The 27,445-nt window shown below is 40.9% G+C and overlaps 2 protein-coding genes across 2 annotated transcripts; both read right to left on the bottom strand.

Moving 5' to 3' along the window:
• Positions 1-1,033: 1,033 nt before the first annotated feature.
• Positions 1,034-5,806, bottom strand: rom1b (retinal outer segment membrane protein 1b). The gene is made up of 5 exons (XM_046030987.1): positions 5,657-5,806; positions 4,165-4,407; positions 3,419-3,606; positions 2,577-2,823; positions 1,034-1,295 (listed from the first exon to the last, which is right to left on the bottom strand). The coding sequence occupies exons 1-5, from the start codon at positions 5,804-5,806 to the stop codon at positions 1,053-1,055; spliced, it is 1,071 nt and encodes a 356-aa protein (XP_045886943.1). The 3' UTR covers positions 1,034-1,052.
• A 5,372-nt stretch (positions 5,807-11,178) lies between these two features.
• si:ch211-276i12.4 lies at positions 11,179-23,990 on the bottom strand. Its single transcript, XM_046031484.1, has 8 exons — positions 23,748-23,990; positions 19,060-19,211; positions 17,202-18,795; positions 15,092-15,120; positions 14,213-14,341; positions 13,477-13,543; positions 13,215-13,322; positions 11,179-11,826 (listed from the first exon to the last, which is right to left on the bottom strand). The coding sequence occupies exons 1-8, from the start codon at positions 23,988-23,990 to the stop codon at positions 11,179-11,181; spliced, it is 2,970 nt and encodes a 989-aa protein (XP_045887440.1).
• Between the last annotated feature and the right edge of the window lie 3,455 nt (positions 23,991-27,445).

Genomic DNA, 27,445 nt, shown 5'->3' with positions numbered 1-27,445 from the left:
TAAGAAAACTAACTATGGTAACTATAGTAACTATTGAATTATTATAGGTAATTTTTTAAAGGACTTGTCTCAACCTGAAACCAAACTTACATCACTCTATCATTCTCTGTGTTTTATAATTAAAGAACATGTCTTTCTGCAACCACTGAAAGCATGTTCTTATGAATAAAATAAAACATTCATTGACCTTATTTTGTGACAGATTTTTATTTAAGAAGAATGAGCACACAGATAACCATGTTGTTCTTTGCAAATAAAAAGCAGTTAAAAACTGCTTTGCTTTATGAAATAACTTCCAACACGTAGTATCAGTGTGCTGTAGTGCGTTCCTGTGTGCTGTCAGTGTGTGCTGACACTGACAGTTCTGGGATTAACTACACCAGGATTATCAGATTGTTTCAGAGCTGCCAGAATAGACAAGATGACAGCTTCATATAGGGCACCACACTTGCATGCACATCTACACACAAACAGACACACATAATCCAACTCCTCTTGCTCAACTCAGATAACCCCTACTCAGGGAATTCGCTCCTCTATTATGTTACCTGTACAAAAGGAAGCCGACACTACAAAGCAGTTAAAACCTTCTACCTTTAATATATAATTAATGTGCCATTTTAACAGGTTCCTAAGCATTTCAGTGCAGTTTAGTACAAATTCTACAGCTATGAGATGAATAATACAAATGCACATTGAATGAACTTTAGCATTACGTGATTGTGCCAAATTTGAGCCAAACATCAAAATGTGTTAAATATTTGTCTGTGTGTGAACCCTACATCCATTTACACAGAATGTACTCTCTTCTAGTTACAACAAAAAGTACTACACATCTCCTGAACAGGTTCTCTGTTGGTTACACATTCACGAGTTCCTGCACCAAGGAGATGTTTGTGATGTCTGTGCAGGGCCTGATAAGATTCATTATGTGTTGCCTTGTTTTGGCCATGTGCATTGGTGGAGCGTAAATCAAGCCTAATGTGTCAAAATCAGGTGTTCTACCCGCCACCAGCCAACTCACACAACCAAGAACCCCCCTCATTTTCCCTCTAGCTGTCAGGAGCAGGGGAAGCAGCCTTCTCGGCGTCTGCACCCTCAGGGACAGGGTCTTCGGTGGTGGGGTCAACCTGCGCGAACTTTATCATGGTGAGGATGTTGGCTTTGACATCCTCAAAGGTTTCCTTCACACCCTTCTCCAGGAGAAAACCCTCACTGTCTCCCAGTGGGTCCTCCAGAACCATGGCTCCTTCCACGGCCGTCTGCAGGTATCGCATGCTCAGGAGCACTGACATCTGGACAGAAAAAAAACAATGAAGATGTGGTAAAAACTGCATCTTAAATCACTGTCAGCATGCAGTGTTTGTTACCAAATGATACAGTCAAATGGTTTTATGCTTACAAAAACTGATGTCTGAAGAGAAGCATCAACTGTTACATCAGTCCTTGATGGCAAATCACAGATTTATTAACACTGATATTATAAAAGGGAAGTCTGAATAAGTCTGGCCATAAATTTATTCAAAAAGTAATCAAATCCAACTGTCATTAACCTGATAACTAAGCTTGAAGGATGCACATATTTGCACACATTGCTCTTAGTCTGTAGTTATTAGTCAGCCACTCAAAAGACAAACATCCATTGGCTCACAATTCATTAAATATATTCACTTTGGCCATGGAAGAATCAACATTATGATATCAATAATTATGTTTTACTGCAGGATTGCATACACGAAGATGAGATAGAGAGTCAAACAAAAGCTTAACCTTTACATATTAAGGTTAAATGTAAAGGTTAAGGTCAGGGAAAACTTCACATTCACAAAAGTCTGCATCAACTATAACATGAGGTCAAACCTGCCCTCCCCACACCAATAATGTTCATGCAGTCCCTTAAACAAAATGTTTTCACGTCTCCATACTTTGACATCCAAACACTGAAGTGTAAGCACTGCTGCAGTCCTAATAAAGCAAAAAATAAAAAAAGCTCTGACACAGTCAGTGCTGTACAACATATTTTTAGTTTGATCAATGCTTCCTCTTCCCTCTTTCATTTGATCTGGGGCTGCATGATTCAAAGCAGGTTTTGGCTTTTGCTTGAAAATCAGACGCTGTCCAGCTCAGCTTGAGGCCTTTTTACTCTTCACATGGCAGCCATCTATCCCTCTCATGGTGGACTAGAAAAACCACCATACTGAGTTGTTGCATTTAAAGGTATAGATTGTTTGATGAGCTGTAGGTGGTGTGTAATGATGCACTGTTAAATATGTATGTGAGCGCCCTGTTCCAGCCTGAGGTCTTGCTTGTTATTTGAAGAGAATGTGCCATCAACACATTTGGCAAAAAAACTGAACGATAGAGCTCAGTGTGTGTCAGGGAGGTTTTCTTTCTGTCGGTTGTCATGGTACTCTGTGCGTCAGTAGACAACCATTATTTAAAATTCTGGGGGTCATCAAACATCAAACCAATGAACACTCTGTGCCCCGGGAAAATTCTGTATACTGTGCTGTTTCCTATATTTTACCACAGTTACACAATAGCTAAAGTGTTGTTTATGCCATCATGTATCCCACCTGAATTAAGATGACTGACAGCACACCAGGACCAGTTGAATTCATCAAGCCCATGTAGTAGTCGACCAGAGCCTGCCTGCAGCCGCGACTATACAGGTTCAGGTCCTCTGTTTGGAAGTCATAGTTGTGGTGTGCGCTGTTATCTGTTAGGTGGTACTGCAGGCAGGGACGAGGGGAGGCGGGGTTACAGCAGCTGTACGGAACGGCATCCAACAGGTAACGACCGTCCACGTTACTCCGGATACGACTAGAGAAAGAGGAGGGAGGGATGGAGAGAAAACAGATGATGGAAACAGATTAGAAGAAGACAGAATGGGAGAGAGTAGAGAGGAGACAAAGAAAGGAAGGAAAGAAGAAGGTACATCCATTATATGGGTGGTAAAGCACAGAAATGTTCAGACAGGTTAAAGGCCTGACTGACTTCTAGCTCCATACACACTTAATATTAGTGAGAAATGAGCAGTGCCTCTACACAAGTGTCATCATGTCACATCCTTTCTGTTTACTCATTCCTTTTCACTTATTTCATCTTTGACCAACCTTCCTCTGCTTGCTTCATGACCAACCTTTTCATCTAATTGTCATTCTCTCCAAAAGAAAAGGCCAGATCCATTTTTAAAGCACTCTTCTTCTACATTTACATCATTCTTTTTTTCCCAGCATCCCTCCATCCTTCCTCTATAACATATTGTCTGACCTTTTTGGATGTGAAGTTTATTTATCAGTCATTAATCTAGACCTCTATCTCTTCTCTTTCTTGTGTACCCTTCATCAGTCCAGTTTCTTCTCTTTCTAGTTCATCATCTCACAATTTGCTCATCCCCTTATTGTGATTCACTCACTCCTTGACTTCCTTGGAGGTGAAGTCCAGGTATCTGTTGCTGACCCACTGAACTTCAAACCAATCCCTGAAGTTGGTGTTCCCACAACAGCGAAACTCCATCTGCAGACGATCGATGGTCTCTTTCTGAAAACAGCGGCCTGGCACGTCTGTGTCCTTGTAGAACCGAATACCATTCCTCAGGCCGACCTGACAGCAGAGAGAGAAAGTAAAATAGAAAGGGGATGGGAGGGGGGTGATTCTGATGTTTTTGGAAATGGTTTTACTCCACTTTAGGGCAAAAATGTTGTTTTCAAGAGCTCCCATTCTTCACTACACTGTAGGTTAAATGTCTTCAGAAATACATTTGAAATGACAACAAATGGTGAACATTTTTCTGTTTTCTTAAATACTAATAAATGCACACATAGTTTTGCACTGTTTTGGTTTAATTTTCTTTTCCGTTTCTTTTTCTTCTTATTCTTATCTGCACCCATTGCTCAGTTTACAGGAATATGGGATAGTCATTTTCTTTCTTGCCCAAATCCCCTAAACTCCCCCATGTTCATCATTCGTTTTAGACAGTCAGCTCTTTCTTTCAGCCACAGCAAGTTAGTGGGTTGAGAGTTTCGTTTTGTGTTTTGCTTTAGGATCAGAAAATACTATCTTGTTATGGGATGTATCTCTTTACCAGAAGGCCACCCACTGACACCTACTCTACCACTTGCCCAGTCACCCTCTAATCATTACCCGGCCTAGTGACCCCACCTTCAGTGACTCCTCCAATCGTCCTTGCAGGGCATAGCTGAGCACCACCACGGCGATGAGCAGACAACAGAGTAGTGCAGCTACAGCAAACCAAGCCAGCAGGAGAACTTTCCAACGGGGGAAGCGGCTTGCGTCCAAGGAGTCCTGACACACACGACTTGCAACCCAGTTGGTGCCGATGGAGGCCAGGCCCACCACCATCAGGATGTTGGGAACCACGTGGATCTCTGTGTTGTCCATCACCTCAAGAAAGGAAGAGCACAGTCAAAGATAATAGCAGCCACAAGAGCAGCAGCCAACCACAGGTCACTTTGCCATTTCCTCTACCCACTTTAGCAGGTAATACTCCTGCATTCAATTAGCCTTATCTATTCCAAAAATGACCTTGGCAGCCAAGTGATTCAATTAGCTGCTGATATACTGGATGCAAAGGCTACTACAGCAATATGATGACACATTTAATTCATTGCCCTGGATGCAGCAAAAGTCAATTATGGACTGAGTTTATTATTGGCTGAGTTTTCAAAAGGCTGTCACCCGTAAAAGCACCTTTGCTTCAATGTGTTGTTTTAAAATTGCCATTAAAAAATTCAGCCCAATACAGTCACCTTCTAACATAATGATCCTGTAATATCTGTCCAGCCAACTGTGGCAGTGAGGACAAATCATCTCAGCCTCTGGGTGCTCGTTGAGATGAAATCGTTTCAGCTCAATGGTGAATAATCAGTTTTGTCAATGATCTTTTTGCACATAAAAGTGCAAGAGTGCAAAACAAACTGTCTAAATGAATGAATTGTATTTAGATAGTATAAAAGACGATTAAGCTGTTGTGAATCGTTGACACATCCTGACACTATTCTGTTGGTCACAATGCAGTTTCACTCATCTAAGCCATCTCTACACTAACTCAACAACAGAGTTGGAATCTGGTTCTCTCGCTGGACATCAATAACTATCTGTGTTCATGGCCTGCAGCTTTCCTGTGTGGCCCGCTGGATATCAATGCATCCAACCTATCCAAATTAATCAGGGATCAATCTAGCCCAATGCCTGGTTGCCTTGAACAAACGCATCCTTGTAGAGGTCATGACCTTCACCTGCTAGTCACATTATCCAAATTCAATACACACTGAACCCCAATGACTTTGGGGGGATTTTTTTCATATATACAAAATCATTTAACACACTATGTCCTCATGACTTACCATGCACGAATGTGCCTGAGTGTCACTCTGTGTGTGTTTACACTAGTATTTTGTGTGCTGCATGTTTGTGTTTGTGGATTTAACTCTAGAGCTGAGTTTGAATAAAAGTCACTGATAAGCGGCAGCACAGCAGACTCAGTAAACCACCAGGAGCAAAGGCATAAGTCTAAGCACATAAAGTCATGTTTGTATAATTAATGCCAGTGCTTTTAGACGTGGCTCTCTAGTCTTTCAATTGGCACTGCATTCCTCTGTGTGTGTTTGTGAGTATATTTCCTTTTCTCTACCTCGGCCCTACGGAGCAGCTCTGTCTTGAGGTAAACCCCCAGACAAAAGATGAAGGTCCCGCAAAACACTGCCAGCCAGGACAGCAGCCACAGGCCCTGGGCCAGACGCACCCGCCGCTGCTGGGTGAACTTCATCTTCAACAGCACCATGGCTCACTACTATGCACTAATCAACACAAAGACAGAAGAGGAAAGTAGAAGGAATAAGAGGATGGTGTTCAGTAAAATCTGATCAAAAATATTTTTTAAAAGTGCCAATCCAGAGGAGGCCAGCTTCATGTAAAGAGACAAACCCGACAGAGGTCACAAGCAGGTGCTTTCAATGTTGCAGAAATACAGTGGTCAATGCAGGCCTTGCACTTGTTGTTTGGTGAGTTATTAGCAGGTTGAGCTCATCTAAGTTGTTCCAGGTGGAGGGGATAAGCAGATAGATCCCTTAGATGGGACACAGTCAACCTCAGAGGATAATCCAAAAGCTTTCACTTGGATGCTGAAATTGTCCCAAAAAGATGTTTTATGATCCAAGTCAGAGCAGCAAAACCATGGGAATGTGTCAGTAAGTTGTCAAATTATGAGATATGAAACAAAAGAGATATTCCTTTTTCCAGAGATGACAGTTATTCCCCCAAAGTTGATTGGTCACACAGCCGAAGCCCCCCCTTCAAGCTGAAACCAATGATTTCTTCGTCTTGACGTGATGTTGTCTTTTGATGGCGCCCCTCTGGGTCTGTGCATGTGCGGCGCCCCCCTAAACCGCTGTACCCATGGTTGGAGGACACAGAGACTGGCCAAAGTCGAGAGTTTGGAGCCGTAATCCCCCCAACCGAGTCCCTGGGATCCTATTAAAATCCAGGGGCCAATGGGAAAGCAGGCCAGTGTCTGATCAGCAAACTTGTTCTAATAGACACGTAGTATGGGAGGGACTGCTGGACTATTATGACAGGTGGATTTACCTGAAACTCATCTGCACAGGCCTCAGAGACAGAGTAGATATCATAGAAACAGTTAGCTGAGGCTAAATTGTTGCAATATCATGAGATGTGGGAGTGTGGGACAATGAGTGAGCAAATCTAATTTATTTACATTCAAACAGCGCTAAAGTCCCAGGGTTGACTTCATTTGCTGGCAAATGTTCAGTGTCAGTACACAGTGTGAAAATACAAGTCAAGTCAACTTCTGTCTACATGCTATTGCCATTCTTCCACATACAGCTTAACAAAATGTTGCTTCGTACAGACCAAGAATAAACAACAACAAATCATAATATACTACAATAGACAGAGCAGTACAGCCATCAACCATTAACGCAATACACACAATAAAATACACAGTAAACAGTAACAATCACAGTAAACAGTAATAATAATGCAGTAAATAGTGCAAATTGCCAAGGTGCAATAGACAGTAGGAAGTGCAATAGACCAGAGCAGAAGCTAACAGTACAAGTATGAGTCCTACATCAGAATCCTAAATTAACTTACAGTATCAAAAGTAAAAGTACTCATTCTGCAGAAAATCCTGTAACTGATATATTACAGTTTTTTGCATTTCTAAGATTAGAATTGAAATTTCACAAAACTAATTGTTCAACCTCCACATCATCTATTCACTTGCGCACATCACATCAAATGCTTTGACACACTGATGCAAATGATTATGTACAATTGTCTGCTGTTTCCTGCATTATCAGTTGCTTATGTCATGCTGATGTCAATGTATTATACCAGTTCTCTGTTGAATAATCTTACCCCCCAAAACATCTAGGCACAAGTTCATTGTGTAAGTCACTACATGCAAAACAGTTGAACACATTATCAAAAATCAAAGTTAAATAAAGTCAAACTGTATTGTCATTCTTCAAATACAAGTATACAGCTGAACGAAATGTTGTTTCGTACAGATCATAAACAAAGTAAGAATAGACAACATATCACAACATACTACAATAGCACACACAGTAAACAGAAGCAATACATAGTGAGCATTGAATAGTGCAAATAGTCAGTCAATGAGTGTGTGTGTGTGTGTGTCTGTGTGTGTGTGTGTGTGTGTGTGTGTGTGTGTATAGATAGATAGATAGATAGATAGAATGAAGAGAATCCATGACCCAACAGACAGGAACGTCAGCCTAAGGGGTGTAACCCATGCTTACATTTCTAATGTAGTAATTTTTACCATTGTGCTATGCAGTGCTGTATATCAGTCTTGTCTTTCTGTGATTCCAGCCTTGTGCATTTTAAATCATTGTCATCAAAAACTTGTACAAAGTGTACATCAGAAAATACAGAATACACTGTTATATTGACAACATGGCTAAAGATTTTGACTATCTTGTTCGTAAACAATGACACAAGGACTTGTGATTCTGATGGCACTGATAAGTTCACTGACCTAAATATTTACTTTTGAGAGATAGACTAAGGATTTTGAGCAAGTTAAGGGCTTTTGCGGGTAATCCACTGTGATGTGCCGTTTGTACTACTTGTTTTCGAGAAATGCACTTACTGTTTTGCAAATGTTGAGGATGATTCGAGACATGCCCCAAAGCGACTGAGAAAAACTGTATCTTATATGTGTATGACATTATTAAATTGTAAGTATTGATGCATCAATTTGTAAGCAGCATTTTTACTTAGCTGGTTTAGGGGAAGAATTATTTTAGCTACGTTATATACAGTGAGGTAGTTTATTCTGGTGGTTCCCAACCTGTGGGTCAGGCACCACCAAAGGGTCACAATATAAAGGATGGAGAGGGATCCTGAGATAATAACTGGGAGAAGAAAAATAAAGTTCTGATACACAAACCTGTATTGATTTTTACACCACAAATCCACTGATTAATGACGTGACATAAATGAAGTGTTGATTGTGCAGAGGAGGGTTAGGCAGAGGCTAGGTCATGTAGAGGTAAAGTAACACACTGGAGAGGAGAGTTATGCTTGTATGGGATTATGAATACAGTGCAACAGGGAGGCTTGGTGGGGCTGGATCAACAGGATTAAACTGTTATTATAAGTATTTATGACAACTTGAGTCAGAGCTATAGTTAGGTTGAAGTCAGTTTTGTGCTGCCACCTCTTATGACACACCAAACAAAAAAAGAAATAAATCAAAGTCTCACCTCGTATGCATAAATCAGCTATAATGTTCTTTTACCGCACCTCCATTAATCACATTCCAGTGATGTCTTTAAATAGTGAGATTGATTGAGACATTTGGTAAGGTTGTTTAGCCCTCTAGTGCAGTGTTTCTCAAACAGCGGTGGGCCCCCCTTGGGGGTCGGAGGGCCACTTTGGGGCGGCCGTGGATGTTGAGCAGATCTTAAGTTGCATTTATATGGTGACATAAAGAAACATAAGTGCTCTGATGCTGGCAAGGTTATTTTCTTAACCTTAATGTTGTTTATTTCAATCGCCTACATTGTTAACCATTGACAAAAAATGAAATTCACTTTTGCTGGGGTGGGGCAGGGAAAGAACTTTTTTTGTCTTCTGAAGGGAGGCATGACAGAAAACCACTACTTTAGTGGGAGAGATGGAAATGTTGGTTTTAACAAAATGGATATTCAAGACCCTCAGCAAATACGTCTTGGGGATTTTGGAGATCCCAACATTTCTTTCTTGCAGCAAATTAAGTATAAATATATTTTTTACTGCAGCTAAGATCAAGGGTAAGAATATCAAAGATGCCCATTTGTTGTTTGTTACATTTAGAGAGATTATTCCTTATGATTGTTGAAGAAAGAGAAGCATGAATAATGAACAGACGTCTGTAATCTGAGATGTTGCATTAATTTAAGATGATTATTTTTATTGGTAGAACAGCTGTAATAACACAGTTACATGTTGAATTGATGTAGACTAGCAGCATTCATAGTTGCATAATTCAGAAGGTAAAATGAACATAAATGAGAGATGGAGGCTATACAGATTAAAATAACATTAATATGTTGCTGCTGCACTCTATCCAATCTGCACTGAAACAATACCTTTGCATAATTACAACTTCATGTCTCTTAATTGCATACTTTTGTTGAACTTACTACATCTTACTACATTATTTTTTAGAAAGGAAGGGGCCACCACATTTTATATTTCATATATACACATACACAGAGTGAAATATTTACACAAAGTAATACAGTTTACATTTTCTACTAATTTAAAATTAAATTTCACATAAATCAGTAAATGTTCTTAACTCCATATCAGTTTAGCAGTTTTCCTTGATTGGTTCTGAATATCAGCAGCCAATGTGCTTCCCCCATTTCAAGACGTGTTCTTCACAAATATACAGAACAAACACAAATGAGATTATGTCTGTGTTAATACTTAAAGAGCTATTTCTGCCTAGTTTTGTGATGATTAATAAAAGTAAAATACAAAAAGGAATTTCCATTCATGGTACAACAGGTTGTTGTTTAAAGATGACTAATATGAACTCACTGATAAGAGTGTGAAAGCAGACATGTAACTTCTAGTGGGACTCTCAGCCTTGTGCTGGATTTGAAAAGGATGTTAGCATCATTCTTCAGGTAGTTATATCAGTCTTCGTCATTCAACAGCAATTTATTGAATTATATCAACTGATTCATCTCACATACAATTGTTTTTAGCTACCTTGAGAAGAGGCTACTGTTGCTGAATAATACTGTATGCTAACCTCAGACCTGTTGTTATTAAGTACACCAATTACAGAAGACCTTGACGTCTCCTATCTTCTCTTTCATTGTGCTGTTATGTCTGAAGGGCCGAAATGAAGAACTGCTTCAATTCAAAACAAATCATGTATTTATTTAAAATGGCATTTTTTTTTTTGTAAAAAAAAGGTGATTCTTCACATCAACATGATGTCAATTGACAGATAACACTGGATGAGTATTTTGTCATTTCACCTCTTCACACCGGCACCATTCTAAGCACAGAGGCAATTTTCATTCTCAGTCAATAGTGAAAATGAAGACTCTGTATTCAGATGACATTTCATTTGATCAACATGCTGTCTGGGGGACAGGGGAAAGGAACAAAAATAGTAAATAACATTGTTAAAATGACCACTTAAATGGAGATATATTTAGAAAGCATATTTAGAAATAGCTAGCTATAGTTTATCTTCTACATTACTGCATGTTACTTTTCTATATTTCTTTTTATATTTTGGCATTTAATTGGTCTGTTGCAATTTTCTTCATGCAGATTTTTTCTTTGCATGTGAGTTGCTTTTCTAATATGGTTCTTTTTTTGTTTGTGAAACTCTTGTACTCGTACAAATGTTGGAAAATTCTAGTTTCATCACGCAAAGAATTTCCTTCCTTTTCCTTTCTGGATGCTGGTCTATAAAATTCTCTGAGCACCTTAAAGTACATTATATTTACACAACAAAACTGTCTCAGCTTCAGCAAAACTGCTACTTTGCTATGTTTGCATTTGACAGCAATGACAAATATGAATAAATACTGTATATATTTCAATGCAGTGAGATAAGAATAGACATTCATCCTGCCATGTTGTTCCATTACATTTTCAGTCTGCCACTTTGCCTGTTTGTTCTGCTCCTCCCACCCACTCCTGCCCACCCTGCTGCTCCTTCCCTGCACCCGCCTCGTTACGGGTCTGCAGCTGCTGCATGAACTCATCCAGGATCTGCTGGGCTGACATGGAGGTCACATCCACAACGTCCTGCTCCAAAAGCGTTACCTTCACCCCTCCCTTCCCACCCCAGCTGTCACTACCCATATTGGCCTGCTGGAAATTTGGAGGGGTGTCAGCGTGGTTAGTGCCCAGTTGAGGCTGTGGTTGGCTTTGGGGATAGAGAGACTGTGGCCTGGCACCATAACTGGCAGCCATTTTCTTATAGATAGCAGTACTGATGTCAGCTACAGAGAAAGGTGGGCTGTGGCTAGACTCATGCTGGCCTAAGAGACTATTTTCAGTTCCTGCTGTTTGCACTCCCTGTTTAAATGGTATGAAAGCTGTGACCCTCTGCGGACCTGCCTCTGATTTCATCAACCAATCAGGTGCTGCTTCTTCCACTTGAGGAGCGTGGGATTGGCCGTGTGCTTGTGGAGAGGTGTCAGGATATCTGATTGGAGCAGAGGTCGTCAGAAACTTCTGTATGGCCTCAGCTGAATCAAAGTGCTTCTCCAGTAACTCCTTTATTAAGCACGGTACCTGAGGTTGAGACACCAAATACCAACATTTACTCTGAATTCAAGCCATGCAAAAGAAGGAAAAACATCACTTCATAAATGTCTGAGAGTTTTCTGTAATGGATCTCCTCCAGCGCACGATCAGTTTTGATTGCCTCAATTGTTTTGAAATACTTGTTTGACCTACGGTGTCATTTCAGGAGTGGAGTGCAACCTCAGATACAACACTTGGAACAGGTCACATCACATGGATGGAAATTCATTCACTCTTGCACACAAGAACAGATTATGAGACTGGCCCCTGGGCACAGACAAATGAAACTCCCCTCGTAACTACCCTTGCATTGCATCTCTCCATATTTGGTTATCTAATATGCTGCTATTGTTTGAAAACTTCCAGTGGTGGAAAGTAGATTTAGTATTGTTCTTAATTTTGAGATACTCCACTACATGTTACAGCTTTAAGAGGTCTATGAGTTGTTACCACTTCTACTAAAGAGATATCCTGTATCTCTATTCTCACATGGTTTCATTTTTAGTACCTGTTCAAAAGATCAAATATTTGACACAAAAAGTTGAGAAAATATCAATTTGATTAGAGGACTAGGGATTAGTAGAAATGTTTTTTGTTTTTCCACTCCCATGAATGATCTCAGGAGCCCTCAGATTTATCTTGTGACCCTCAGGAAGGGCCCTTTGGTTAGGAACCACTGGACTAAAGCAAACTCTATATAAAATACTTTAAACTAGCTCCACCTCAACCAGCTAAGACAGTAAAATGATGCTCACACATTGATGCACAAGTATTAACAATCTGATAAAGTCATATATAACGTATCAGTCACAGTCAGGGATATTTTACTGCAGAATTAGTAGATAGAGTAAGGAAACACGTGGTGCAGATTATATGATTTACTAATATTAATGTAGGCTTAGCTTAAGAAAGCACTGTGCAGCGGTTTCATTTAGGAATACAAAATATAGGCAAATATAAATAAATCTCTATCTTTGGGGGCCTGTCATACATAGGTCCTCTAGGCCTGTGACCAGCAGGCCTGTTCAATAATCCATTCATGCTTTCACACACATGGGTATAGAGTTCTGGGTATACAAAACAATGGTCTCATGGTGGCTACTACTTTGAGATCAAATTGAGATACTAGGAGGAGCAGGCTTAAACACAAGTTCAGTTGCAAACATGTCTGTGTTTGAAACATATCCTTTTGTGAAAATAGGGACACGGGGTGGTGTGGTTTCATAATATTAAATTTCAAATATTGAAATGACCCATCTAACCAAGGATTAAAGAAGACTGATCCATCATAATGATGTATTTAGTTAAGTGCTATCTGTTGACATTTATTGTATGTGGAAGTGTGCTTGATGTCCAGCAGATGGCAGTGTGCTCACATTGATGTTCTCCAGGGCTGCCATGGTCCTGTGGGCATCCTCCAACTCTGAGCTCAGCTGAGACACACGGTTTAGTAGGTACTTCCTCTCACTGCTCAGGCTCTCTGACTGTCCACACACACACACACACACACACACACACACACATACAATAGGGTGACATTTACATGACAATACCTAATGTTTTGTTAATGTAGTGAGACAAGATCCCTCTTTTATCATTTTGCATGTGGCAATCTCATCTCCATGCAAGCTTTCTCACCGCTATATGCAAGTGTTCTCCCAGCAGGTTATTGGCCTCCTTGGTCCCAGAGTGGGTCTCTAGAAGGCTATAAGATACAAAAGAGAAAAAATAAGAAAAGACCACCATAAGACCTTCAACGCTACAAGACCTAGTATTAGTATGATGTCAAAGCACTAGTATGAAAGACAGTTGTTTGTCAGGCCAAATGGCAGCCACAAACTCTCCCACTGAATTATTAACAGTTGACACCAAACTGGGGACCATTGTGGTGACTGGTTGCTCTGGTCTGTTGAAGAATGTGTGGTATGTGCCTGGTGGGCTGCACCGGTTGTGTGCAGTGACAAATACTGGCTTGATAGGGCTCAGGTCACAACAAGAGTCACACTGGTGAGTGTGAAGGGAAAGGACAGATGCCTGTAAAAGACAGGTCCGCCTGTCTCTGTTGGCCAGGTGAAACATGCCAATGCAGAACCAAATCACCCACAGAAATGCACAGGGAAGAATGTGTGGCCTTTATGCTGTATGTTCCATGGATCAGTTTATCTATTGAAACTGTTGTGTTAAACCATATGTTGACTATTGATTACAGTTGGCTCTGGAGTCAATATGTGTATGGTGTTCACATCACATCATAATGGCATGCTTTCCTGCCCCAAGTAATCTACAGTATATATTTGTGCACACTAGTCATAGGCATATCTGTAATGTTAATTCATCATGCATGTGGAATTTAGTTCTGTTTACGATCACAAACCTTTTATATTTCTCCTTGACATGGCTGAGCTCATCCCTAGTCCTCTGCAACTCCATCTCCAGGCTTTCGATGCAAACCACAGTCTGCAACAAGTTTTGGTGAAGATCTGTATTCTCCTCCTGCAGCGCCCTGAACACAGAGGAATGTTGGGAGATGGTGTTTTGTCACAGAATATAGATTATTTAGAAGTGTTGCCTTCTTGCATCCAGACCAATATTTTCAAATGTTTGCTGTTTTTATATATTATATAAATATACAGTAGGCCCAGAATTTACACAGTCAATCATTTGGCAGTAATAACCCCAAGAACCATTCAAGGTGAGGCCTTCTCTTATATGCCTCCATTTTATGAATCTATTTAAAATCCATTTATCCAAGATAAGACTTAAAAATTATATAAATACCTCATGAAAATGGCTCTGACTCTCAAACAAACTCAAAGATGGCTGCTATATAAGTTGTATTCCAGTAATATTTCAGCTACAGAACTACAGACGTGTGTCAATCAGCACTTCAGCATCTATGTGTTTTTTTTAATGAAAATAACAAAGACTCAAAAGATTTCTGGCCCAACACCAAAAAGAACCCACAAATTTATTTTAGAGGATTAGTCCGGAAAGACTGCATCAGTGGACATGTGCATGTATTACATATAGGAGGGTTTTCATTTGGTGCTTATGTTATCTTTTCTTTAGTTTCTCTGTCATACTTTTTACTAATGACATAGAGTGGGTTATATAAATGTGTTCCATAACTACTCTTCCTCCTGTTAAAACAGGCGTGGAGGGAGAGAGGATGCTCATTAGTGTGATCAATAATCACTGACGCATCACAAGACACACAGAGAGAGGACAGAATGAGATATTATTACATACTTACTGTAGATAGTCAGCATCACACAGTGTGTCCTAGAAAAAGAATAGAAGAATAAAGAGAAATGTAATTAATACTCATAATACAGGAGACATTAGGTTATTTAGGGTTAAATACTAGCGTTTACTTGTTTACCACACAGCATTACACATGTATGTACAGTATTTACAGTAAAGATTCTATCTATCTGTTTATCTATCTATCTTTTCTGTCTATCTACTGTTCATACAGTGCAAAGATCAGCCCGACAGAGCAGTCCAGAAATATTTGGACAGTCTTGTTTTGGCACTGTGCTCAAGCACGTTGGATTGAAAATTAAACAATGACGTGAAGCTTTTATTTGAGGGTGTTTACAGCCACTTTCCATGACTTGTGTAAAACTTGCGGCCCATGTTTTACATAGACGACAAGTTCTCTACTGTTCACCCAATATGAATGTGAACACTCCCTAAGCACCCCTTCTGAACGTTACAACTTCACCCTCAACGTCACTGTTTCATTTGAATTCCAGCGTGCTGGAGTAGAGCCAACACAATGAAAAACATGTCACTACCTAAATACAACATGCACGGTAGATATTTAAGAGTCCAACAAAGCTATTTCAAGTTGCTGATTCCAGTCCCTAAATCTGCAAGAACATATAAGCAACATTTGCAGAAATGACTCCAGGTTTGGTGCTGCAGGTGAAACAGCATAGACATATAAAGAAAATAAACAATAAAAAGTAAGAATAAGGACATTTTCTATATACACTTATTATTATTCAGGGTTACTGAACATGGAAGCCTAACCCAGCATGCATTGTGTTACAGTAAAGGCAGAGTACACCCAGGATGTGTTGTCAGTCCATTACTGAGGACATGACAGATTTAATAAACTATTGAGTTATAACAGACCGATGTCCGGAAATGGACTCAACTAGAATCGATTTGTTCTGTGAAGCTACACTGTAGCCGGGATTTTTCCCCTTTGTATGAGTGTATGGTGAATTCATTGAACTCTGCGAGAGCAAATGCTGGATAGCAACAACACTGAAAGAGGCAATGTTATTTATTGCTCTGTGTGTGTGTGTGTGTGTGTGTGTGTGTGTGTGTGTGTGTGTGTGTGTGTGTGTTTATTAGTACATGAGAGTGTGAGCTGGAGCAGATTCTTGCATAAGAGTAACGTGATAGTTGTTCACCAGCTCACTCTCATATTTTGCCTAGTGCTGTTGCGACTGCAAGCTAGTGTGAGAGGTTTGTCTCAGTGGATGTGTATTGTTACTTTCTCTGCCTACATTGTCAATTTATAGAACATACAGTAGCTCATGGCTGATCCTTCATAACAATAATAGCATTTAAACTGATAAATCGGGTAGTTTATAAGGAAGTTTCCCCTAAAAGCACAGACTATCATCTGCTGCATTGCTGAAGAATGACTCAGCTTGTAATGCGCAGTGTTTAACACGTCCCACACAGCCTGTGACTCAGCTGTACTGTCTCTGCAACAGAGCAGCAAACACTTCATTTATGCTCATCCTGTTCTTTCTACAGAGAGATATATTCTCTTCAGTGAAGTGCTATGCCTTCAGATTTCTTTTTCAGCAGTCTGACTCACATCACACAATTTGATTCATGTCTTTCTCACAAATGCCCCATTTGAAGGCCATTTGTGGTTTAATGCTAAGGTTTTCCTTTGTTTAATTTCAATGTTATTATTTGATTAATGTTTTAAAATGACCACCTATCTGAATATAAATGAATTGTATTAGCAGACTAAGACATAGGGATAACACATTCCTTATTTGTCACTTATTCTGACTTATTTCCACTGTGATCCAAAACTGGATGTCATATGCCAATCAAAGATTGGCATATTACAGTAGTCAAACAAGCTTATAAAGGTATAACAAAATAATAATGTATTTAGGACTGGATATATGTGGGCTATATAAACACATGTATATGTTTTCAACCATGATGTTAGCAACCAAAGCCCTTATTCTTATTCATGTTTCCTGACTTTTATAGACTGCAATAAGATATGTGCGCTGTATTGATTCACTTTCAGATTCATGATCTGAGGCCTGAAATTTGTCATTCCTGTCTCATGTTATTGTACCTTAAATTAGACTCACCCTGCGTTGTTTAGAGTGCCCCACATGCTGTGAATGGTGTCGACCACTCATGTTAGAGCTGTGACTGGTAGCTGTGGAGGCCGTGTCTCTGGCCCTGGGTGAATCAGATTTTGTGGAGGAAGATTCAGATCCCAGACCTGGCCCTACACCCTGGGCTGAGGATGGAGGGGAGCTGGTGGGCCCTCTGTGCCCAAGGCCAGGGTGCTCCTGTTGAGGCTGGTGCTGAGGGAAGTTCTGGGTATGTTGCTGCTGTTTGCGGTGGTGGTGTTGTTTGGGCTGGCTGGGCTCAGGGCTGGTGCTGGTGTCATCTGTGAAGTGAGGGCCACATCTACCATATCTGTCCCCTGACACAGAGCTCCCAGTGGGCGACGGCCTCCTGTCTTTACGGCTGTTTCCGTGGTGAGTATTTTGACTGGGGGAGTCGGGGTAATGATGAGGCGGGGGGCTACTGTGGTGGTTCTTAGCTGCATATGAGATCAGTTTGCCATGATTGGAGTAGTCTGAGTGTTTCCAGGAGCTGCTGTTAGCAGCTTTTTCCTGTCTGCTGTGCTGTTTCAGGTGCTGCTCCCTCTCCTCCCTTGAGCTCTCTTTGTGCTTCTTGGGTGGGAGTTGAGGCTTGACTGGGCCAGGGGTTTGGGCTGGGGCAGCAGGTGTCTTCCCAGTAATTTTATTTTTGTTCACACCCAAGATGGTGAGAGCTGAGGGACTTATAACCTGTTTTGTAATCTCATCTAGAAAGGCTGAGAATTGTAATTTTCCCTGCACAAAATTTGTCCTAGCTTGCTCTACCTGGACTTGAGTGGCACCCCTCCCCTTCTGTCCACTGGGATCTTGTCCTTTCGAAACTCTTGGGGACAGCACCTCCATCGACTTCGCCTTACGAATGTCACCATGAGGCTCCTTGTTTTTGAGGATGCTTTTGACAGGTAGCTGGATGGAGGACACCGCTCTTTTGGGGCCCCTGGAGACCCCTAACAGAATATCCTCTTCACTGAAAGCCAGGCTTCTGTTCAAACTAGCTGTCTTATACAGAGGTCCATAGTTCATGTGCGGTACCTTGGATCGTTCTCCATCACTTTCATTACCCTGCAGAAGGGCTTCATCACTTCTGCTGTGACATCGGTCAAGAGTATGAAAACCCCGCTTTCCCCTCTTTTGTGTGTTCCCTAACTCACTACAAACACTGCCTTTCTTGTCATGTTTGATGCTAGCAAAGACAATGGGCTCGGTGCTGAGGTCTTCCCTGAAGCCCCTGCGCACATCTGTGATGTTGGAGCAGGACAGGGAATGCTGTGGCTGCTCAGCATGACGGAGAGAGAAGGGATCATTTGCACTCGCCTCTGTGTGCCAAGAGGAAAAAGAGGAGTAGGAAGAAGAGGAAGAGAGGGAAGAGGAAGAAGCCCTGGAGAGAGTTACATGTGTTTCACAGTTGTAATGTATCTCATCCTCTTCACTGTGGTGAAACTGCTGTGTTTGATGGTGATGGTGGGCATCGTGATGAGGGCTGTCATGGACCTGGTGACCATGTTGGTGGTGACGGTGGTGCCCATGGCTTCCATCTGTATTTCTGTCTGTGTCATCAAACATTGTGTACCTACAACACAAGGACACAGGAATATGAGCAACTTTATACCAATACCAATCAGTATTAAATGTGCAGATAACATGTTTTGTACAATAAATAATATAAATTAACCTATTGCCAGAATCTTTAGTGTTTCATTTCTAAATGCAGATGACGTCATAATGTATGTAGCTTTTTCTCTATAAAGGCAATTTGCAGGATGTATGTGACTGTTATTTCTTAATACCTCTCTCAGTGGACATGAAAGTGGCAGACTTGAATGAACCGTCCTACCTGTGTGACTGAGGGTCTTGGTGATGGTGAAGAGGATGATGGTGGTGGTGCTTCCGCGGCTTAACCTCGTCTGGGTCAGAGGGGCTGTGAACAGGCTTAAAAAATTTCTCCATCACCTGTCTCTTCCCTGGTGGTAGGCTGTGGATGCCGTCCTGGTATGGTTGATTATACAGGATGATGGTGATGGTGATCCAAGTTGGTACTCAGCTGGTTCCTCTGCTCTGCAGCTGTAGTTTGATTTTTTTCGGACAATCTTTTTCTCTATAAGGCTACAAATTGTCTGTCGATGTCAGAGATCCTCACTTGAGACGAGACAATAATTTACTGCTGTTTCTGACCAAACAAATAGGTACAGCGTGTGGTGAGGTGTTCTGAAAAATAAATTATATTCTAAACAAGCTAATAAGGGATTCAGTCCTTAAAATGTTTGCTCACAATAGTCTCTATAGAAGATACACCTCCAGGTGTTTCAGCAAAGTATCCAGTTGTTGATTTGTTTCTACCTACATGAATAAGTTTGTCTCCCTCAACAGCTTGCTGCAGAATAATGCAATCACGGCCTGTGAGCAGGAATGTATGAATTCCTGAATGGTGGCTTGATTTTGCATCACGCCTGATGTAAGAGCTGGACGCTCATTGGACCAGCTGAAAGAGCAAGACCTTTGTCCTGATCCAGGAGACAATCGAACCGAGCCCTGTGGCACAGGATCTATACCAGGGATCATTTATCCCACTGACGTAACTTGCACAAGTGGGGTTTGCCCATATGTTTGTGTTGCTGCGTGCTTCAACTTCATGTCTTGTGTGGCATTTTTTATTTACATTGTTTTCCACTATGGTTATTAATTTTACTACAAAAAGCTATGAGCACAGCTACCCCATTGATTTTGAGAAGTTTCCTATAACCATCTGGCTGATGCCTACATAATTACATTTACAAGGGGAGAGTGATATGATGTTATAAATTTGTAATTTATCATATTATTTATAAGTCATATTATTTTAACTGTGGCATCTAACCCTTTAGTGTATCAGTTTTTCTCAATCATTGCAGTTGTTCAGTATGGCATATATAAATTTCAACAGTACAAAGTTATACATTGCAAGAGATTGGATTCACAGTTATGCTTTTACTGTTTGTACATTGTGATACAGAAAAGAAAAGGATAGGACAGTTTTACAGCACTGTATAGCACAACAGAAAAAATTACAACATGTTCTACCATTTTGCATGTAGTGACTTATGCAATGAACTTACGCGCAGATGCTCAATGTCTTCCTTTGCCATTTCCAGTCACAGCCATTTAGTTCAGTTTGATGCTATTCTGATGTTTTGGTTTTCATGTTTGAATTTGCAGCGCCATCCGTCTGCCAGTTAAATTTGCCTCTTAAGCTGTCTTTTGAAAATGGTTTACAGTTACATTCATTAGAAATTTAAAAAAGTAACCAAAAAGTAATTTATATGTAATAAGTTATATTACTTTGATAAAATATTTGAAATAGTTACACTACTATTTACATTTTATATAGGGTAACTTGTAATCGGTAACCTATCGGTAACCAAAGTAACCTTCCCAACACTGGGGGTAAGACTATACAACAGAGAATCAATACATTGTGGTCAACATGACGTAAGCTATTGATAATGTAGGAAACAGCAGTACATAATAATAATATAATCATTATTACAATTGAATAGGCTTCCCAACTTGTAACACCCCTGAGTCACTGAACAACTCCTTTGTAATGATTTGATTAGCAAGTATCACACAAAGGTTTGATGAGCCTTTAGCATGAAAGGCCTTGGTGTGGCATGGTTATCACAAGAAATAGGATGCCTCTTTCTCTGATGTGTGTGTCGGCACGGACAATACCCTGTCTAACAACCATGAAAAAGATCAATTCATTGAGGCTGGGAGGGGCTGAAACTCATGCAGAGAACAACACCCTACACAAGGCCGTTGCTGATCAATGACATAGAGGTATGATGAGAATAGTTACATAAGGGAGGCTGCCCAGACTTGTCCAGGGTAGACTGTAATCAATGATGAAACCAGTTCAGTAGATGAAAACACATGATAGGGAAATGGAGATTTCATGTATTAGGACCATAGACTGTACATAAAAACAGACGTGACAAATGGCACGTCTTCTCACTGCACCCTCTGCTGGTGAATAAAAGTAACTCACATTTTGGCCTTCAGTCCTGGTAAATTTCCACCCTGCCACAGCTGCACACTTTATGGCACTGGATGTTTCTGGATATTTCTAGTTTTATCACGTACACTCTTCAGCCAACACGAACACTGTAATGTATGTATCACTCTATGTACAGGTTGAATTGGACGGTAAAGATTAGACTAACATAATGAAGGTGTGTACAATGTGTACAACTACATTAATATAATACATGCTACATTTGATGAAAAAAGTACCAGGATCTTTTGCAGAAACTACTAGTAATCTGTCAAAAGGAAAAAACCCGTTACTGAACATAAGCCATGTGAAACCAGATGAGTTGGCTGTTTTTGTATTGTTTGTCAGTCACAAACAGCATATCATTGCGGTTAAAGGGAAGTAGATCCGGCAACTCAAACATAATCTAGTTTGATCCGGTTTGTCTGACCGTGTCACACACAAGAAGAGATGAATCCGCGCAGCCGTTACCGTGACGTCAGCTGTTTTAATAGCTAAAATGGGTTGAAATGTGTTTATTGAAATATTATTTACTACACTCTTTCATGTGATTATAAATAGTGAGTATTACTGTTAATGCTAACACACAATCACACTTAGTAACTCATTGTCTTGTCTAGGCCAGGTTGAATGGGAGCACCCCTTCATGTATTAATACTGAATGTAGGCAGAGTGCCCTATTTATCATTTATTTTCTCACATTTATTGATTTATTATTAGACTCTAAAGCCCAAATCAGCATTTGTAAGCGCTTTGTGTGTTAAAGTGGGACTACCTTTTTCATCGGATGAACACCTCCTCTTGTCATAGACGAATCACCCAAACAGTATATATTGCGTAAGTGACGCCATTGTAACTCAGATTGCACTGGTACGAATTCGTCGCGGTATGGGGCGTCGCAGGTTAAACCCAGTTTGTTTGTTTTTCTTTTATACTTAGAGATTCGAATGTTAGGATTGAAGACTTGTAACGTTAGATTTGTTCTACCTAGCTTGATAGCTGTTAAGTGTTTGACTTTAGTGTGTTTTAATCAAAGTCAGAGCGGTAACATTAATTTAGGCCCTGTTTCGACAGCAAATAACGTTAGCTTCCATATCAAGAGACGCGTTGTAACGTTGCCGTTAGTACTTGGGTTTTTCTTAATCAAGAGTTTTACCATCTATATATATATATATTTTTTTTTATATACTTTTCTGTTGGCAAATGTCAACAAAAATTTGCCTTGATCTAAAACCGAAGCTTAATAGTTTTTGTTGGCTAGCGAGCTAACAGCAGGTTAAGCGACTCAAATATAGGCTAATTTAAATACCGACGTTGTCAGAACGTTAGAAAATAACTTAATCAAACAAAACCTCTTACGTCATATATAATATATATTTTTTTTTATAAAGAAATCGAATCCAAGTTTTCTTTCTTCGTAACGGTTGTTGGCCCAAGATGGCGGCAGTGACTTAGCTTTCTGTAAATGTCGGCTATTGGTTGATTTGAGTTATGCGTGACGTCATTTGATGGAAAGGGAGCGGGCAGAAATGCACCAGCCTCGATGCTAACCGCAAGTATTTTAATTACTCTTAATAGGAAAATGCCTCTTAAATAACTAAGTGGCAGCTTAAAGTTACACTACTGTAATCGACGAGATTGTTGTTTTGAAGTTAACATGGCAGTGACGTGAGGCGCTAGGTTTGTGTCAAGAGTCCAGTGACGTGGCCTTAAAGCAACCTCTCAGAATAGAAAGGTCGTCATGTTACCGAAGTCAATCAAGTAAAGCAGACTAGGCAGCAGGCAAGGATTTCTCCAGAGAGCTTTAAATAGCAAGTGCATTAACGTTAATGTGAGAAACATGCAAGCTGTGTGTTATTTAAAGAGACGAAGTTATATCAATTAGAGTAATAATAAAGACAGAAGCCAGTTTGAGACTAAATAGACCCAATGTAGGGCAGCTGGTTAAACTGTTACTCCTCAAATGTTTGTAAACCAAAGATGCAATCAAGACAATCCAAAAAAAGATGGTGGATGAGGCACAGACTTAAATCTCAGTCTAACGTTATGCGATTGAGGCAAACATTTTGAAATTCAATGAGGCATATATACTTTTTTAAGTTCTGGAGTTACTCCAGTTTTAGTAATCATGCACTTGTCTTAGTGGTAGTGTTTTGAAGATTTAACTCTTTTAAAACAAAAAATAACAGAAGAAACTGCTTTACTGTTTTAGTGCAGCTTGGAAGGAGTCAAAGCTTATGTTGCCAGAGCAGTAGCTTAAGCAACCACAGGCTCAGATGATTCTGTATGGACTTTGTTTTATTCATCTACATGTAAAAGTCTTTAGAGAAGACAGAAGATTGTGGTTTTTTTTTTTTTTTTTTTTTTCCGGTGAAATGGACTGAGTTATGAGAACGAATGGACTTAGATATTAGCGGAAGATCGCAGGACCAGCGCGGCGTGAGGCCATGGGACCAGGGGGAGGACCAGAGTTGATCCAGGCAGGACAGGACCAGAGGGCGTGGGAGGACCAGAGTTGATCCAGGCAGGACAGGACCAGAGGGCGTGGGAGGACCAGAGTTGATCCAGGCAGGACAGGACCAGAGGGCGTGGGAGGACCAGAGTTGATCCAGGCAGGACAGGACCAGAGGGGAAAGCAGAGGGGGCCCAAGAGCAAGAAGCTGCAGCAGCTGTCGCCGAAAGTGTACACCAGAGGGAGCCAGAGGCACAGGGCAGGGTAGCAGCACAGTGGCCATCGCTGAAGCAGTTCCAGAGCAAGCCAGCCAGTGATGAGTGGGTGGGACAGGGCGCACAAGTGTCTTCTAGCTTCACACGTTTAAAGCAAGGCATTGGTTTGTATATTGGGTAGAGGTATCTCTGTAACACACTCAGGTATTTAGCTTTTAAACCACTTTCTAGAAACAACTGTTGTAGAACACAATTTCTCGCACAGATTTCTCTTCCTTTTTCAGGCAAGCCGTGTAAGTCGTTTCGTACCGTGGTCACCCCTCCCGTTGTGCACTGACATGAGTGTGGTGGTGTCTGCTGTGGTGAATGCCTTGGTAGTGTGCTGGCGAGAGGAACATCTTATTGGACTTCTCTACCCCCCCTGCAATCAGAAGTAGTTCACCCAGCCGGAGGGAGAGGCAGTCCCTTTGTTGTTCAATAGGTCTTCCCCCAAAGAAGTTTTCAGCATTGGAGTGTGAGATTCGATGGTCTCCCGTCTGGCCGATTTGATGGGGGTGTGTGTATACAGCAACCCTTCAGTGCTTCAGCTGCGCTTCAGTGGTACAGATCCCTCATCTACCTCTTAACCCGAGCAGTGAGTTAATGCATGAAATGATGTACATGTGGGTGTAACTATCCTGTACATTAACTCATCATTGCCAATGCTGTCTACTGTATGCAGTATTTTTTTACAATCAAGAGAAATTGTATTGAAATGGCAGTTGATCCTGGCTAGTAAAGATTTGGAATGGGTGGGGGGGATTTAAAAACGTGTTTCGAGTTTTTCTTTTCACAGGCATGGTCCCCTAAAGCTGATCATCGAAAGAACCCCCCCGTGCTAGCAGCTCGGTACAGCTGAGCTCATCTTATTTACTATAGTGCTATGGATCGGGATCATGTGCATCCACTGCTGTTTAAAGAGATGTAGGAAGGTATTTGGTGTTAAATCTATTAGATTTTATTCATTCTACACCATTTGGAACATGTGTTTTTTAAAATGGGGGTTCATGCACATTTTGTGGGTAATGGGAGGGTGGGTTGTGGGGCCTTAATCAGTCTCTTCCTAGACTTCACAGCTCCATGTTACAACGCAAAATGGCTTGAGTAAGAAACATCCAGGTGCACCGAACAAGATTCAAGTGGACACTTTGCCTCGCAGGATAGCGACCTCAAAACTAGTCTCCTGATGTAGCAAGAAGCTCGGGTTTTTTCCCAGGGAGTGTGGTAAAGTCTCTTTACTAGAAGTCATCAATTCTATACAGGCTCCAAGTTTCTTTGTGGGGTTGGGAGGGGGCTGTTTATTTGTGACTCTTGCAGATTAAGTTATATGGCCCACCCTTCAAAAATCTACATCCAAGTCTACAGTTCATAAGGAAGGAATCCCTCGCGTTCAGTCTTGCGGTATTTGAATGCTTCTTCTGGAAAATCGATTCAATCTTTTGTGAATTGTATTCATAGTCACGAAGTTGTCCTTACAAAGGCAGTATTGTAATGCCAGCATTGTCTTGTAGTTCTGTACTGCTTCTTTGGATGGGGTATTGTGGGAAGAGAGGCTTTTTTCCTTTGCATTTTTCAGTGTGCTGTGTCCTGTGCGCTTTCCAATACCCGAGACCATCAGGAACTCTCCTAACTCATTGTATGTACAAGTTTCCTTGCGCATCGAGCATCACGTAAGGTCACTAAATGTCTCATTTCTCTTAACATTCATTGTCTGGCTAAATGCCTCCATTGCAATTCCTTTGCAATTAGTTACTATGCCTTGTATTGATAATACAATGAGTGAACTATCTGTAAAGGATTTTCTTATTGCATAATAAATGCATAGCTTGTTGTGATTTTTGAAAACAGTTTTGGTATGCATTTGTTCTTTTTGGGGGCTTGTGTGGGGGAGCTTTTCTTGTGCTTTTTCAGGTATGACTAAAACTTGGAGCTTTGTAGAGCACGGATGTGACCTGGGCTCGAAAGACATCCTTTTCAAAGTGGAAATTGAAGGCAGATAAGTTGAATCCATCAAATATTGATGTTGGAAAGCAGAAAATATCAACCCTAGAGGGGTCACTTCTTTGAATGGGCTCAACTGCCCTCATTATTCTTGAAATGAAGCAACTTGACTATAGAAATGGCACTGCTGTGCTTTCTTAACAAGTCTCTTGTGATAATGGGAAGATTTGATGGACCTTGATTCTGATATCTGCAGTAAAGCATTTGGGTAAGGATAACAATAGTCAGTTCTACGATACTGTGTCGGGGGGGCGGGGGACAGGGGTGTGTGTTGTCTGCCTCTTTGATCTTTCAGAACAGTCCAAAGGAAGAATGCAGTCTACCTAGGACAACACAGGAATCATCCTGCCCTTTGAAATCAACCAACACACAGTTTGAGCAAGTGGAGTCAGGTTGTGTCTCATATGTGTGTATATAGATTGGAGCAATTAGCCCTCAGCTGCTAGCCCTCGCGCAACTGTGCAAGTGGCAGTTTGGTCACATGAAATTACTCAATCGCGCAACTGTGTGAATTTTTCAAAAGATTTAAGTAGCTGAGGAAAGCTGTGCATGGCGCAGCTTTGATTTGGTCTGAAATGCAGCGCAAATGTGTTGCTTTAGTGTGCATTGGATTTGGTTGGGCGTATCACTTCTCTTCACAGAAATCAGAGTGCAAGATGAAGGTTCAGGCGAAGTCCTCTAACCTGGAGCATGTAGTAAGATGTTGGCTTAACTTTTCTAAATAAACTTCTGCAATGTTGTAGTTGACAAAATGACATCTTGGAACTGGCTTATGTTAACCTCAAATCATCAGTAACAGCAATGCTTTACTAGCATATTCCTCTTTGGCCTCAGGGCCCTATTGCTTTGCATCTTAAACTATATAAGATGAGTAGAACCCGTATCTTTTAAGTATTGTGTGGTGGGTGTCTTGTGTAGATCACTCTTTGTTTCAGATCATTCTCGTCTGTCCGCTCCGAAATCGCCTGCCCCTGAATGCAAAGCCATCTGTGGAAGCTGTCAGCGAATATGAGTGTGGCCCCTGAATGAAGTCCCAACCACCCCTTGTGCGCTTAAGCTTAAATCTGAACCCTTCCCCCTGACGTCCTTCGCAGAAGCCCTGCTCTGTGTTTGTGTGTGCCTCTTTTCTTTCCCTCTTGGTTTCTCAGGTCAAATTACCTTTTAAAAAAGTCTTAATTTGTCATCTGGGACGACCTAACCCGTGGTGGAACACTGAGAATCCAGTCACATTAAGATCAAGAGCTGCAAGCTTGTCTCGCTAATACTGCATCACTTCAGTCTCATTGGGTGCTCAGTTAAGTAATTTCGGTTCCCTTGATTTTTTTTCTTTAACATACCATGGCTTTAATGTGTAACTCAACGTGTTGCATGCACATCAGCTCTGCATAACATTCGTAATACACAACATAATGTTCATGAAGTCGTTGTCAAACATTGCAGTAGTATTTTGGTCAGGGTTTTTTGGGGGGGGGGGGGGGGAAAC

The sequence above is a fragment of the Micropterus dolomieu genome, linkage group LG19, assembly GCF_021292245.1.
Source record: "Micropterus dolomieu isolate WLL.071019.BEF.003 ecotype Adirondacks linkage group LG19, ASM2129224v1, whole genome shotgun sequence".
Taxonomy (NCBI): domain Eukaryota; kingdom Metazoa; phylum Chordata; class Actinopteri; order Centrarchiformes; family Centrarchidae; genus Micropterus; species Micropterus dolomieu.
Note: the sequence above shows the minus strand (reverse complement) of the source record. Positions and strands in the feature narration are given on the sequence as shown.